The following is a 14,166-nucleotide window of genomic DNA, read 5'->3' on the forward strand; positions in this document are numbered from 1 at the left end:
CTCCCCCCTGACTTTTTCCCCTTTCATTTTATAAAATCTGCATAGCCACCTGCAAGATAAGTGATCTTAACTTCTAAACACCCCGGTTTTACTAACAGCTCTTCTCAGGAGATGCACATGTAACAAGGTGATATTGGTATTTCCTGCTGATAAAACACAAGTTATCATTCATCCCGCACAGAGGTCACAGTGTCACAGTCTGCCACTGACAACAGCAAGTTACAGCCTTGTTTACGGTGGAGAATGAGAACCGTAAGGGGTCCTCCCTGCCCTGCAGCCCACCTGCTCCCTGATGGGCAGGAGCCTGACCCTGGTGCTCGTGGTCAGTGTGCTCTTAGAGAAGATGTCAGGAAACAAATGACCAGTCATATGACAGTAGAACCCAAACCCACATGAAGCCACTCAAAAGAGAATGGACACTGTCAGATTCTAAAAAGGTGATGTGAGTGTTACATGCCGCAGTGGCCTCCGAACACCAGGACAGGTATCCAGCAGGGCAGTTATAAAAATATCCATCAGGTTCCCGGAATGGAAGTCAAGACCATTCAAAGGCTCCTCATCTGCCGGGTCCTGAGCACACAAGGGCAGTGCAGTGCCGGGTGCTCCGTGACCCGCACAGAGGCTCCTGGCTCAGGTGCAGGGGGAGGCCCAAGACGGGGGAGGCGGCAGACTGTCCCCCTGCTTACTCGTCTTCACCCTGTCCTGGGTCTGGCTCTGGTGTAGGGTGGGGCATGTACTGACTCTATCCCAGCCTTTAGGCTACTCATCTGAGGTGAAGACAGCATACAGGTAGCTCACCAAAGTTCAGTGTGGTGAGGACTCTAATGAATTAAATTTTGGAATGCCACTGACTCATAAATTAGTGAATAATTACTCAGTGAGGAAAAAGAATGAAATACTGCCATTTTCAGCAACATGGATGGAAAGAATATTTTTATTAGTAAAGTAATTCAGAGAAAAACAAATATGATATGTCATCACTTACACATGGGATCTAAAAAGTAAAAGACTATATATAAAACAGAAATAGACTCAGATACAGAAAACAAACTTATAATTACCAAAGGGGACTGGGAGGGAGGAACAAATTAGGAACATGGGATTAACAGATAAACACTACCATGTAAAAATAGATAAGCAACAAGGATTGGCTGTAAAGCATGGAATTTTATTCAGTATCTTGTAATAACCTATAATAGAATATAATCAGAAAAAATAAGTGACTCACTGTACTATATACCTGAAACTAACACATTGTTGTAAGTCAACTATCCTTCAATATGTTTTAAAAAACTGTAAACAATTTCCACATGGAGAGATGCCAGAAGAATTTGGAGGGAGGTGTATTTGAGAGGACCTTGATGAATTAATTAATAAAGAGTTCTTTTACATAAATCTAGCTTCAGTTTGAATTTGGTCAAAGGTGAGTTCAAAGAAAATCTTTAATGTCCAGGTTGTTAAAGTGAAGGTTGGTGTGAACAGGAGTTTCAGGGTCACATGGAGGATCCTTTCTAAAAGGAGAAGCTTCCTTCCCCAGGCAGCCCTCCAGGAAGCCCTGGGTGTGCCCTTTGGCGGGATGTGTGACCACAGAGCCTGGGAGGCAGTGGTTTCCTCATATCCAGCCTTCCTGACTTTCTCTGTCATGTGTCTGTCTCTGCTTCCCCAGCACAGAGTCCAGTGTTTTCTCACTTAGCATCTTCTCTCCGGGGACTCGGGACCATCCGGGCATGCAAAGCCGAACACAAGTTTCAGAAACTGTTCGACGCACACCAGGATTTGCACTCAGGTCTGTAAGTTTCTGGAGATGATTTCAAAGGATGAGATCTGCTGCCTTCTGAGGCCTGACCTTCTTCTCAGGTGGTCTGGCTGCTCTTACCTCTCTCTGTGCTGCCCCTCATCCCCCTCTGCACACCTGCCTCCACCAGCCCTTCCTCTCAGCATCCCTCTGTGTGCCCCTCTTCCCCATCACCCTCTACTTTTCTCCCCTGCCTTGTTTGCGTTGTCCTTTGTCCTTCCATCACTGTGCCCTGTGGCTTTCTCTCTCTTTAGGGAAGGAGTTAAGAAACTTTTTCTGTTTTTTTTTTTTTTGGTAAAGATCCAGGTAGAATATATTGTAGGATTTTTGTACTATACTGTCTCTAATGCAGCTACTCACCTTTGTTGTTGTAGCACAAAGACAGGCAAAGAAAATATGTGAGCAAATGGCCATGGCTGTGTTCCAGTAAAACTTTACAGAACCAGGTGGTGGCTGTTCTTGACCCACAGGCTTTAGTTTATTGACTCTCTTTTCAGAGTATGCAGGGTGGCAGATGTGATTGAGGAATATAATTTCCTGATTTGCCACCCACTTGATCATACTTTGTATCAACGAATTTTTTTCTAGGAAGAAATTTCAGAATTTCCACTAAGTCTGTAAAATTTTGACCTATCTCTAAAATCTTTATTCTGTTTTGAAGATAATGACTGCATTTAAAAAGCCACATGCAGATCTTGTTAGCTGATGGTCCTTTAGATATTGGCTCCTAAAAGTAGACACATGTAGGGTCGTGTAATGAGAACAGAAGGTGCTGGAAACAGTGTGAGCTGTGTTGTCTGCTATCAGAGAGCTGGGAAGAGTCGACATGTGAGAGGATGACCTTCATGTTGAGGTCTAGCACTGCTGGAAATGTGCGGATTATAAATTTTCCCCTTTTTCCTTGTGATTGTATTTCTGTTGATAACCAGTGAGTCGAGGTTTTCAGTGCAGGCTTCTCACAAAGGTGCTGGACTGATTCTATAGGTGCTATGTGTTGTCTTTGTCAGAACTTAGCTTTCTGGAATCTTCAGTTTCCTTGAATGTGTAACTTTGCTGTCCTACTTTGTGTAAATGTTTAACTAAGAAAAATGCTCTCCTTCATTAGAAGCAGCTAACATGGTTTTTATGTTTATTCATTATATTATGGTTCACAAATCCAGAGGCTTGTTTCCTGCTTTTGATGATGTCCCAACAGCTCGCTATGTATCTGGATGTCATCTGTGCCATCTTTGTCACTATTGTTGCCTTTGCGGCCCTGATTCTGGCAGATAGTAAGTAAAAATCTGAATATTTATGAAATGCTTACAGTTTATAGCTTCATTTCCAGTTATTAATTTAAACTCTTGCCACTTGTCTAATATATACTCTTTGATTCTAATGAATAGTATTAAAGTGTTTGTAGCATGTGACTCCACAAATGACTTCCGTGGTCCATGTGAAGTCATTTGCATCTTGATGAGAACTTTTATCTTTTTTTCCACTTATTTATTTACAGCAGATCCTTGTTGAGACCTTTAAAAAAAGATTTATTGGCATTTATTTGCTTTACAATATTGTATTAGTTTCAAATATACAGTCAAGTGAATCTGTTATTGTGTGCTTGTCTCTAAGCCATGTCAGCTCTTTGAGACTCCACGGACTGTAGCCTGCTAGGCTCCTCTGTCCATGGGATTTTCCAGACAAGAATGCTGGAGTGGGTTGGCATTTCCTTCAGGGGATCTTCCCGACCCAGAGATCAAACCAGTGTCTTTTGCATTAGCAGGCAGATTCTTTTTTTGTTTGTTTGTTTGTTTTGGTAACCCATTTTATTTTTTGTTTTATTATTTTTTAATATAAATTTATTTATTTTAATTGGAGGCTAATTACATTACAATATTGTGTTGGTTTTGCCATACATCAACATGAATCTGCCACGGGTGTACACGTGTTCCCCATCCTGAACCCCGCTCCCAACCTTCCTCCCCAACCATCCCTTTGGGTCATCCCAGTGCACCAGCCCTGAGCATCCTGTATCATGCATTGAACCTAGACTGGCAATTTGTTTCGCATATGACATTATACACGTTACAATGCCATTCTCCCAAATCATCCCACCCTCTCCCTCTCCCACAGAGTCCAAAAGACTGTTCTATACATCTGTCTCTTTTGCTGTCTCGCATACAGGGTTATCGCTACCATCTTTCTAAATTCCATATATATGCATTAGTATACTGTATTGGTGTTTTTCTTTCTGGCTTACTTTGCTCTGTATAATAGGCTCAAGTTTCATCCACCTCATTAGAACTGATTCAAATGTATTCTTTTTAATGGCTGAGTAATACTCCATTGTGTATACGTACCACAGCTTTCTTATCCATTCGTCTGCTGATGGACATCTAGGTTGCTTCCGTGTCCTGGCTATTATAAACAGTGCTGTGATGAATATTGGGGTACATGTGTCTCTTTCAATTCTGGTTTCCTCAGTGTGTATGCCCAGCAGTGGGATTGCTGGGTTGTATGGCAGTTCTATTTCCAGTTTTTTAAGGAATCTCCACACTGTTCTCCATAGTGGCTGTACTAGTTTGCATTCCCACCAACAGTGTAAGAGGGTTCCCTTTTCTCCACACCCTCTCCAGCATTTATTGCTTGTAGCCTTTTGGATTGCAGGCATTCTGACTGGCATGAAATGGTACCTCATTGTGGTTTTGATTTGCATTTCTCTGATAATGAGTGATGTTGATCATCTTTTCATGTGTTAGCCATCTGTATGTCTTCTTTGGAGTAATGTCTGTTTTGTCCTTTGGCCCATTTTTTGATTGGATCTTTTATTTTTCTGGAATTGAGCTGCAGGTGTTCCTTGTATATTTTTGAGATTAATTCTTTGTCAGTTGCTTAATTTACTATTATTTTCTCCCGTTCTGAAAGCTGTCTTTTCACCTTGCTTACAGTTTCCTTTGTTGTGCAGAAGCTTTTAATTAGGTCCCATTTGTTTATGTTTGCTTTTATTTCCAATATTTTGGGAGGTGAGTCATAGAGGATCCTGCTGTGATTTATGTCAGAGAGTGTTTTGCCTATGTTTTCCTCTAGGAATTTTATAGTTTCTGGTCTTATGTTTAGATCTTTAATCCATTTTGAGTTTATTTTTGTGTATGGTGTTAGAAAGTGTTCTACTTTCATTCTTTTACAAGTGGTTGACCAGTTTTCCCAGCACCACTTGTTAAAGAGATTATCTTTTCTCCATTGTATATTCTTGCCTCCTTTGTCAAAGATAAGGTGTCCATCAGTTCAGTTCAGTTCAGTCTCTCAGTCATGTTTGACTCTGCGACCCCATGAATCGCAGCATGTCAGGCCTCCCTGTCCATCACCAACTCCTGGAGTTCACTCAGATTCACGTCCATTGAGTCAGTGATGCCATCCAGCCATCTCATCCTCTGTCGTCCCCTTCTCCTGCCCCCAATCCCTCCCCGCATCAGAGTCTTTTCCAATGAGTCAACTCTTCTCATGAGGTGGCCAAAGTACTGGAGTTTCAGCTTTAGCATCATTCCTTCCAAAGAAATCCCAGGGCTGATCTCCTTCAGAATGGCCTGGTTGGATCTCCTTGCAGTCCAAGGGACTCTCAAGAGTCTTCTCCAACACCACAGTTCAAAAGCATCAATTCTTCGGTGCTCAGCCTTCTTCACCGTCCAACTCTCACATCCATACATGACCACTGGAAAAACCATAACAGCCTTGACAAGACGGACCTTAGTCGGCAAAGTGATGTCTCTGCTTTTGAATATGCTATCTAGGTTGGTCATAACTTTTCTTCCAAGGAGTAACTGTCTTTTAATGTCATGGCTGCAGTCAGCATTTGCAGTGATTTTGGAGCCCCCCAAAATAAATTCTGACACTGTTTCTGCTGTTTCCCATCTATTTCCCATGAAGTGATGGGACCGGATGCCATGATCTTCATTTTCTGAATGTTGAGCTTTAAGCCAACTTTTTCACTCTCCTTCACCTTCATCAAGAGGCTTTTTAGTTCCTCTTCACTTTCTGCCATAAGGGTGGTGTCCATAGGTGCGTGGATTTATCTCTGGGCTTTCTATTTTGTTCCATTCATCTATGTTTCTGTTTTTGTGCCAGTACCATACTGTCTTGATGACTGTGGCTTTGTAGTAGAGCCTGATGTCAGGCAGGTTGATTCCTCCAGTTCCATTCTTCTTTCTCAAGATTGCTTTGGCTATTCGAGTTTTTTTATATTTTCATACAAATTGTGAAATTATTTGTTCTAGCTCTGTGAAAAATACCAGTGGTAGCTTGATAGGGATTGCATTGAATCTATAAATTGCTTTGGATAATATCCTTATTTTCACTATATTGATTCGTGCAGCCCATGAACACGGTATATTTCTCCATCTATTAGTGTCCTCTTTGATTTCTTTCATCAGTGTTTTGTAGTTTTCTATATATAGGTCTTTAGTTTCTTTAGGTAGATATATTCCTAAGTATTTTATTCTTTCCATTCCAATGGTGAATGGAATTATTTCCTTAATTTTTCTTTCTATTTTCTCATTATTAATGTATAGGAATGCAAGAGATTTTTGTGTGTTGATTTTATATCCTGCAACTTTACTATATTTATTGATTAGCTCTAATAATTTTCTGGTGGAGTCTTTAGGGTTTTCTGTGTAGAGGATCATGTCATCTGCAAACAGTGAGAGTTCTACTTCTTTTCCAGTTTGGATTCCTTTTATTCCTTTTTCTGCTCTGATTGCTGTAGCCAAAACTTCCAAAACTATGTTGAATAGTAATGGTGAAAGTGAGCACCCTTGTCTTGTTCATAACTTTAGGGGAAATGCTTTAAATTTTTCACCATTGAGGATAATGTTTGCTGTGGGTTTGTCATATATAGCTTTTATTATGTTGAGGTATATTCCTTCTATTCCTGCTTTCTGGAGAGTTTTTATCATAAATGGATGTTGAATTTTGTCAAAGGCCTTCTCTGCATCTATTGAGATAATCATATGGTTTTTATTTTCCAATTTGTTAATGTGGTGAATTACATTGACTGATTTGTGGATATTGAATAATTGTTGCATCCTTGGGACAAAGCCTATTTGGTCATGATGTATGATCTTTTTAATGTGTTGTTGGATTCTGATTGCTAGAATTTTGTTAAGGATTTTTGAATCTATGTTCATCAGTGATATTGGCCTGTAGTTTTCCTTTTTTTGTGGCATCTTTGTCAGGTTTTGGTATTAGGGTGATGCTGGCCTCATAGAATGAGTTTGGAAGTTTACCTTCCTCTGCAATTTTCTGGAAGAGTTTGAGTAGGATAGGTGTTAGCTCTTCTCTAAATTTTTGGTAGAATTCAGCTGTGGAGCTGTCTGGACCTTGGCTTTTGTTTGCTGGAAGGTTTCTGATTACAGTTTCAATGTCTGTGCTTGTGATGGCTCTGTTAAGATTTTCTATTTCTTCCTGGTTCAGTTTTGGAAAGTTGTACTTTTCTAAGAATTTGTCCGTTTCTTCCAAGTTGTCCATTTTATTGGTATATAACTGCTGATAGTAGTCTCTTATGATCCTTTGTATTTCTGTGTTGTCTGTTGTGATCTCTCCATTTTCATTTCTAATTTTATTGATTTGGTTTTTCTCCCTTTGTTTCTTGATGAGTCTGGCTAATGTTTTGTCAATTTTATTTGTCCTTTCAAAGAATCAGCTTTTGGCTTTGTTGATTTTTGCTGTGGTCCCTTTTGTTTCTTTTGCATTTATTTCTGCCCTAATTGTTAAGATTTCTTCCCTTCTACTAACCCTGGGGTTCTTCATTTCTTCCTTTTCTAGTTGCTTTAGGTGTAAAGTTAGATTATTTATTTGACTTTTTTCTTGGTTCTTGAGGTATGCCTGTATTGCTATGAACCTTCCCCTAAGCAATGCTTTTACAGTGTCCCACAGGTTTTGGGTTGTTGTGTTTTAATTTTCATTCATTTTTGTGCATATTTGGATTTTTTTGGTTTTCTTCTGTGATTTGTTGGTTATTCAGCAGCCTGTTGTTCAGCCTCCCTATGTTGGAATTTTAAATAGTTTTTCTCCTGTAATTGACATCTAATTTCCACTTTCATGCTTGTTAGCATTTGTCTTACATATTGCGGTGCTCCTATGTTGGGTGCATATATATTTATAATTATTATATCTTCTTCTTGGGTTGATCCATTGATCATTATGTAGTGTCCTTCTTTGTCTCTTTTCACAGCCTTTGTTTTAAAGTCTATTTTATCTGACATGAGTATTGCTACTCCTGCTTTCTTTTGGTCTCTATTTGCATGGAATATCTTTTTCCAGCCCTTCACTCTCAGTCTGTATGTGTCCCTTGTTTTGAGGTGGGTCTCTTGTAGACAACATATATAGGGGTATTGTTTTTGCATCCATTCAGCCAGTCTTTGAATTTTGGTTGGGGCATTCAACCCATTTATGTTTAAGGTATTATTGATAAGTATGATCATGTTGCATTTACTTTATTTTTTTGGGTTCGAGTTTATACTCTCTTTTTGTGTTTCCTGTCTGGAGAAGATCCTTTAGCATTTGTTGGAGAGCTGGTTTGGTGGTGCTGAATTCGCTCAACTTTTGCTTGTCTGTAAAGCTTTTGATTTCTCCTTCATATTTGAATGAGATCCTTGCTGGGTACAGTAATCTGGGCTGCAGGTTATTTTCTTTCATCACTTTAAGTATGTCCTGCCATTCCCTCCTGTCCTGAAGAGTTTCTACTGAAAGATCAGCTGTTATCCTTATGGGAATCCCCTTGTGTGTTATTTGTTGTTTTTCCCTTGCTGCTTTTAATATTTGTTCTTTGTGTTTGATCTTTTCTAATTTGATTACTATGTGTCTTGGGTTTTTTTTGCCTCGGGTTTATCTTATTTGGGATTCTCTGGGTTTCTTGGACTTGGATGATTATTTCCTTCCCCATTTTAGGGACGTTTTCAACTATTATCTCCTCAAGTATTTTCTCATGGTCTTTCTTTTTGTCTTCTTCTTCTGGGACTCCTATGATTTGAATGTTGGGGCATTTTACATTGTCCCAGAAGTCTCTGAGATTGTCCTCATTTCTTTTCATTTGTTCTTTCTTCCTTTCTGATTCATTTATTTCTACCATTGTATCTTCTACCTAACTAATCCTATCTTCTGCCTCCGTTATTCTACTATTTGTTCCCTCCAGAGTGTTTTTTATATCATTTTTTGATTATTCATTATATATTGACTCTTTTTTCTAGGTCCTTGTTAAACCTTTCTTGCATCTTTTCAATCCTTGTCTCCAGGCTATTTATCCATGATTCCATTTTGTTTTCAAGATTTTGGATCATTTTCACTCTCATTATTCAGAATTCTTTATCAGGTAGATTCCTTATCTCTTCCTCTTTGTTTGGTTTATTGGGCACTTATCCTGTTCCTTTACCTGCTGGGTATTCCTCTGTCTCTTCATCTTGTTATATTGCTGAGTTTGGGGTGGCCTTTCTGTATTCTGGCAGTTTGTGGAGTTCTCTTTATTGTGGAGTTTCCTCTCTGTGGGTGGGGTTGTACGGGTGGCTTGTCAAGGTTTCCTGGTTAGGGAAGCTTGTGTTGGTGTTCTGGTGGGTGGAGCTGAATTTCTTCTCTCTGGAGTGCGATGAAGTGTCCAGTAATGAGTTATGAGATGTCAATGGGTTTGGAGTGACTTTGGGCAGCCTGTATATTGAAGCTCAGGGCTGTGTTCCTGTGTTGCTGGAGAATTTGCCTGGTATGTCTTGCTCTGGAACTTGTTGGCCGTTGGGTGGTGCTTGGTTTCAGTGTAGGTATGGAGGTGTTTGATGAGCTCCTATCAATTAATGTTCCATGGAGTCAGGAGTTCTCTGGTGTTCTCAGGATTTGGACTTAAGCCTCCTGCTTCTGATTTTCAGTCTTATTTTTACAGTAGCCTCAAGACTTCTCCATCTATACAGCACCATTGATAAAACATCTAGGTTAAAGGTGCAAGGTTTCTCCACAGTGACGGACACCCAGTGATGTTCACAGAGTTACATGGAGAAGAGAAGAGGGAGGAGGGAGATAGAGGTGATCGGGAGGAGAAGAGGGGGAGTCAAAAGGGGTGAGAGCAAGCTAGCCAGTAATCACTTCCTTATGTGCACTCCACAGTCTGGACGGCTCAGAGATGTTCACAGAGTTACACAGATAAGAGAAGATGGAGGAGGGAGATAGAGGGAACCAGGAGGAGAAGAGGGGGAATCAAAAGTGGAGAGATAAATCTAGCCAGTAATCACTTTCGTATGTGCTCTCCACAGTCTGGATCCCTCAGAGATGTTCACAGAGTTACATAGAGAAGAGAAGAGGGAGGAGGGAGATAGAGGTGACCAGGATGAGGTAAAGTGGAATCAAAAGAGGAGAGAGCAAGCTAACCAGTAATCACTTCCTTATGTGTGCTTCACAGTCTGGACCACTCAGAGATGTTCATGGAGTTATACAGAGAAGAGAAGATAAGAGGGAGGTAGGAGACAGAGGTGGCTAGGAGGATAAAGGGGGAATCAAAAGGAGATAGACAGATCCAGCCAGTAATCAGTTCCCTAAGTGTTTTCCACCATCTGGAACTCACAAAGAGATTCAAGTGTTGGGTAGAGAAGAGAAGGGGGAGGGAGGAGATAGAGGCCACCTGGTGGAGAAAAAGGAGAGTCCAAAGAGGGAGAGAGCAGTCAAGCCAGTAATCTTGCTCCCAAGTAAAAATGGGTACTGAAAATTGATTTCTTAAAGGTACAAAATTGATAACAAATACCAAAAGTCAAAGATTTAAAATCTAGAGTAGAGGTTGGATTTTAAAAATTACAATATTAAAGAAAAAAAAAAACCAAATTCACAAAAATTATAAAATATATGAAGTTTGCTTTAAAAAATAGGGTATCTTTTTTTTGCAAAGTAATAGTAGGTTATAAAAATGAAAATTAAATGAGTAATAAAGGACTTAAAAATTAAAAAAAATTAAAAAAAGATTGAAGAATGATAGTAAAAATATATCTAGGACTTTCTCTGGTGTTGTTGTGGGCACTGTGGGGTCAGTTCATTTTCGGATGGTTCCTTGATCCGTATATTTCTCAAGATTTATAGGACCCTTCCTATATAGTCAGTACTAACTACAGGGTTTTAATCTATTGCATCTGTCACTTCCAAGGAGGCTCCCTCTTTTTCGGCCTTTTCTGTTTGCTGGTCTCTTCAGTGTCTAATTTCCACCCTGACACAAGAGGGTGGTGGTGGACACTTTTAGGCTCACTTGTTCAGTCGTGCTGTGGGGAGGAAGGGACTCTGCAAACAAATAACACTGGTGTGTGCTTACAGTGTCTCAGCCACACTGGGTTTGTCCCCGCTCACGGCGTGTGTGGTTTCCCAGTCCACTCTGCTTAAGCTCTAGGTTGCTCTGCTGGGAATTGTCTGAGGCCGGCCCTGGGTTATTTGCACTTCCCAGGTCTAAGCCGCTCAGGTTCAGGTACTTGGGTACCTGCACCTCAGAGGTGCAGACTCGGTTTGGCCTGCATTTTGTGCCCTTTCCAGGTCCGAGCAGCTCAGGTGACCAAGTGTTTGGCGAGTGCGGTCGCTGCAACTTATCGCCTCCCTTGTCCTAGCAGGCGGATTCTTTACCACTGAGCCACGTGGGAAACCCAAATCTGTTATACTTATATCCCCATTTTTTGGATTCTGTTTTTCTGCCTTATGAACATTGGGCTGCATGAATATTTTTAGTAGTTTTCATTTTAAATAATACTTCAAATAAATGGCCCCTTTGGAAAGAATTTTTCTTTTTGGCTTTTGGAATCTTCAGGAACAAAGACCAGGTATGAATGTTCCTGTTCCAGCTGACCTGCGGTGACTTGGGTGCCTGCTTTGACTCACTTGGGCCATTCTTTTATTTTTATTGTTAAAGTATTTTATAGGGGTATAGTTGATTTTCACTGTTGTCTTAGTGTATAGTACTTCATGTGTACAGCAAAGTGAATCTGCTATACATATATCTTCTCTTTTTTAGATTCTTTTCCCTATAAGTTATTACAGAGTTCCCTGTACTTTATAGTAGGTCCTTATTAGTTGTCTATTTTATATGTAGTAGTGTGTATGTGTCAATCTTCCAAATTATCCCTCCCCTCCCTTAGCCCTTGTATTTTCTGCATCTGTAAGTATATTTCTGTTTTGTAGATAAGATCATTTGTAGCCTTTTGTTGGATTCTACATATAGGCAATATCATATGCTATTTGTCTTTCTCTGAATCTGACTTATGACAATCTCTAGGTCCATCCATGTTGCTGCAAATGGCATTATTTATTCCTTTTTATGTCTGAGTAATAGTCCATTGTGTATATATACCACCTCTTCTTTATCCATTCCTCTGTTGGTGGACATTTATGTCCAACTTCTATGTTCTGGTTATTGTAAATAGTGCTGCAATGAACATTGGGGGGAATTACGGTTTTCTCTGGATATTTACCCAGAAGTGAAATTGCTGGATCATATGGTAGTTCTGTTTTTAGTTTTTAAAGGAACCTCTGTATTGTTCTCCATAGGGGCTATACCAGTTAATATTCACACTAACAGTGTGGGAGGTTTCCCTTTTCTCCACATCCTCTCCAGCATTTATTGTTTGTAGGCTTTTTGATGATGGTAATTTTGACTGGTGTGAGGTGATACCTCATTGTAGTTTTGATTTACATTTCTCTAATAATTAGAGATGTTGAGCATCTTTTCATGTGCTTTTTTTGCCATTTGTATGTTTTCTTTGGAGAATGTCATTTTTGATCTTCTGCCCATTTTTTGATTGGGTTATTTGTTTGTTTTGATATTGAACCATGGACTGTGTATGTATTGGAGAATAATTCCTAGTTATTTCATCTGAAAATATTTTCCTCCATATTATGGGTTGTCTTTTCATTTTATTTATGGTTTCCTTTGCTGTATAAAAGCATTTAAGTTTAATTATGTCATATTTGTTAATTTTTTATTTTATTTTCACTACTTTCAGACGTGGATTAAAAAGTTATGACTGAAGTTTATGTCAGAGAGTGTTCTGTCTGTTTTCACCTGAGAGTTTTATAGTGTCTGGTCTTACATTTATGTCTGTAATCCATTTAGAGTTTATTTTTGTGTATAGTGTTAGGGAGTGTTTTAATTTCACTCCTTTACAAGTAGTTGTTCAGTTTTGCCAGCACCATTTATCGAAGAGACTGTCTTTTCTCCATTATGTATTCTTGCCTCCTTTGTCATAGATTAGGTGACAGTAAGAGCATGGGTTTATCTCTGTACTTTCAATCCTATTCCATTGATCTATATTTCTATTTCTGGTACCAGTAGCATACTGTTTTGATTACTGAAGCTTTGTAGTATAGTTTTAAGACTGGGAGTCTGATTCCTTCAGCTTTGTTTTTCTTTCTCAAGATTGCCTTGGCTATTCATCGTCTTTTGTGTTGCCATACAAATTGTAAAATATTTTGTTCTTATTCTGTAAAAAATGTCATTGGTTATTTGATAGGGATTACATTGAATCTATAGATTGCTTTGGGTAGTTTCTTTGTTTATTTGCTGTAGGTCCTTGTTGAAACCTTTTATCTTTTCATGTTTCTTTGAATGAGTTGAGGTCTACACAGCTGTAGCAACACGACATTCTGAACATTTCAGGTAATGTCCTGTAGTTGGGAGGGGATAATCAAGTTTTCTATTAAACTTTTCCCACAAATGAGAGTTTAGGTTTTAGCTTTAGGTCTACTTGGATCTCTTAGTTATTGGTAATGGCACATTGGGGCGAGAAATATTCTCTGTAGCAAAGATCAATATCCTCACTGCTGTATGGGTACAAGATTAGCAGATGTGGGTATGTGTGGCATGAATTCACCATCCCTAACTATTTCATAGTAATAACTCTGAATCATAGTCTTTGATAATGAAAAATGAGAATGATACTTTAGATTTAAAAGCACTGGCACCTAGAATTGATTGCCTTGTTTTTGTGATTTCAACTGCAGCTGCATTGGACATAAAAAGTGAGATTACATAATGATAATTGAAGCCATAATGATGAAAGTCTGAATAATGACATGATCCTCACTCATATAATACTGTCAACTGTATGTCAATCCAGTTGGGATTAATAAAATCACCTTTCTAGTTCTTTCTAAATTCATAGTGTTTTTTTCACTGTATTATGGTCCCAGTCAATAGACAGTAATATTATGAGTGATATTATCATTACATGGAAATGATTAAAATGTCATAAAGAAGTCTTCTCACTACTATATATTAATAAAAAATAGATAATTATTAAGGACCTACTATATAGCACAGGGAACTCAATACTCTGTAATGGCCTATATGGGAAAATAATTTTAGAATGAATGGATTTTATGTATATATGTGGCTA

General features: G+C 39.0%; 1 protein-coding gene across 1 annotated transcript in view; it reads left to right on the forward strand.

The window, feature by feature from the left end:
- LOC101109370 (ATP-binding cassette sub-family C member 4-like) overlaps positions 1-14,166 on the forward strand; it is a 151,072-nt gene that overhangs the window by 86,348 nt on the left and 50,558 nt on the right. The window contains exons 21-22 of the mRNA XM_042255125.2: positions 1,667-1,786; positions 2,956-3,066. Coding sequence (XP_042111059.2) covers positions 1,667-1,786; positions 2,956-3,066 — 231 coding nt within the window. The remainder of the gene's footprint in view (positions 1-1,666; positions 1,787-2,955; positions 3,067-14,166) is intronic.

The sequence above is a fragment of the Ovis aries genome, chromosome 10, assembly GCF_016772045.2.
Source record: "Ovis aries strain OAR_USU_Benz2616 breed Rambouillet chromosome 10, ARS-UI_Ramb_v3.0, whole genome shotgun sequence".
Classification (NCBI taxonomy): Eukaryota; Metazoa; Chordata; class Mammalia; order Artiodactyla; family Bovidae; genus Ovis; species Ovis aries.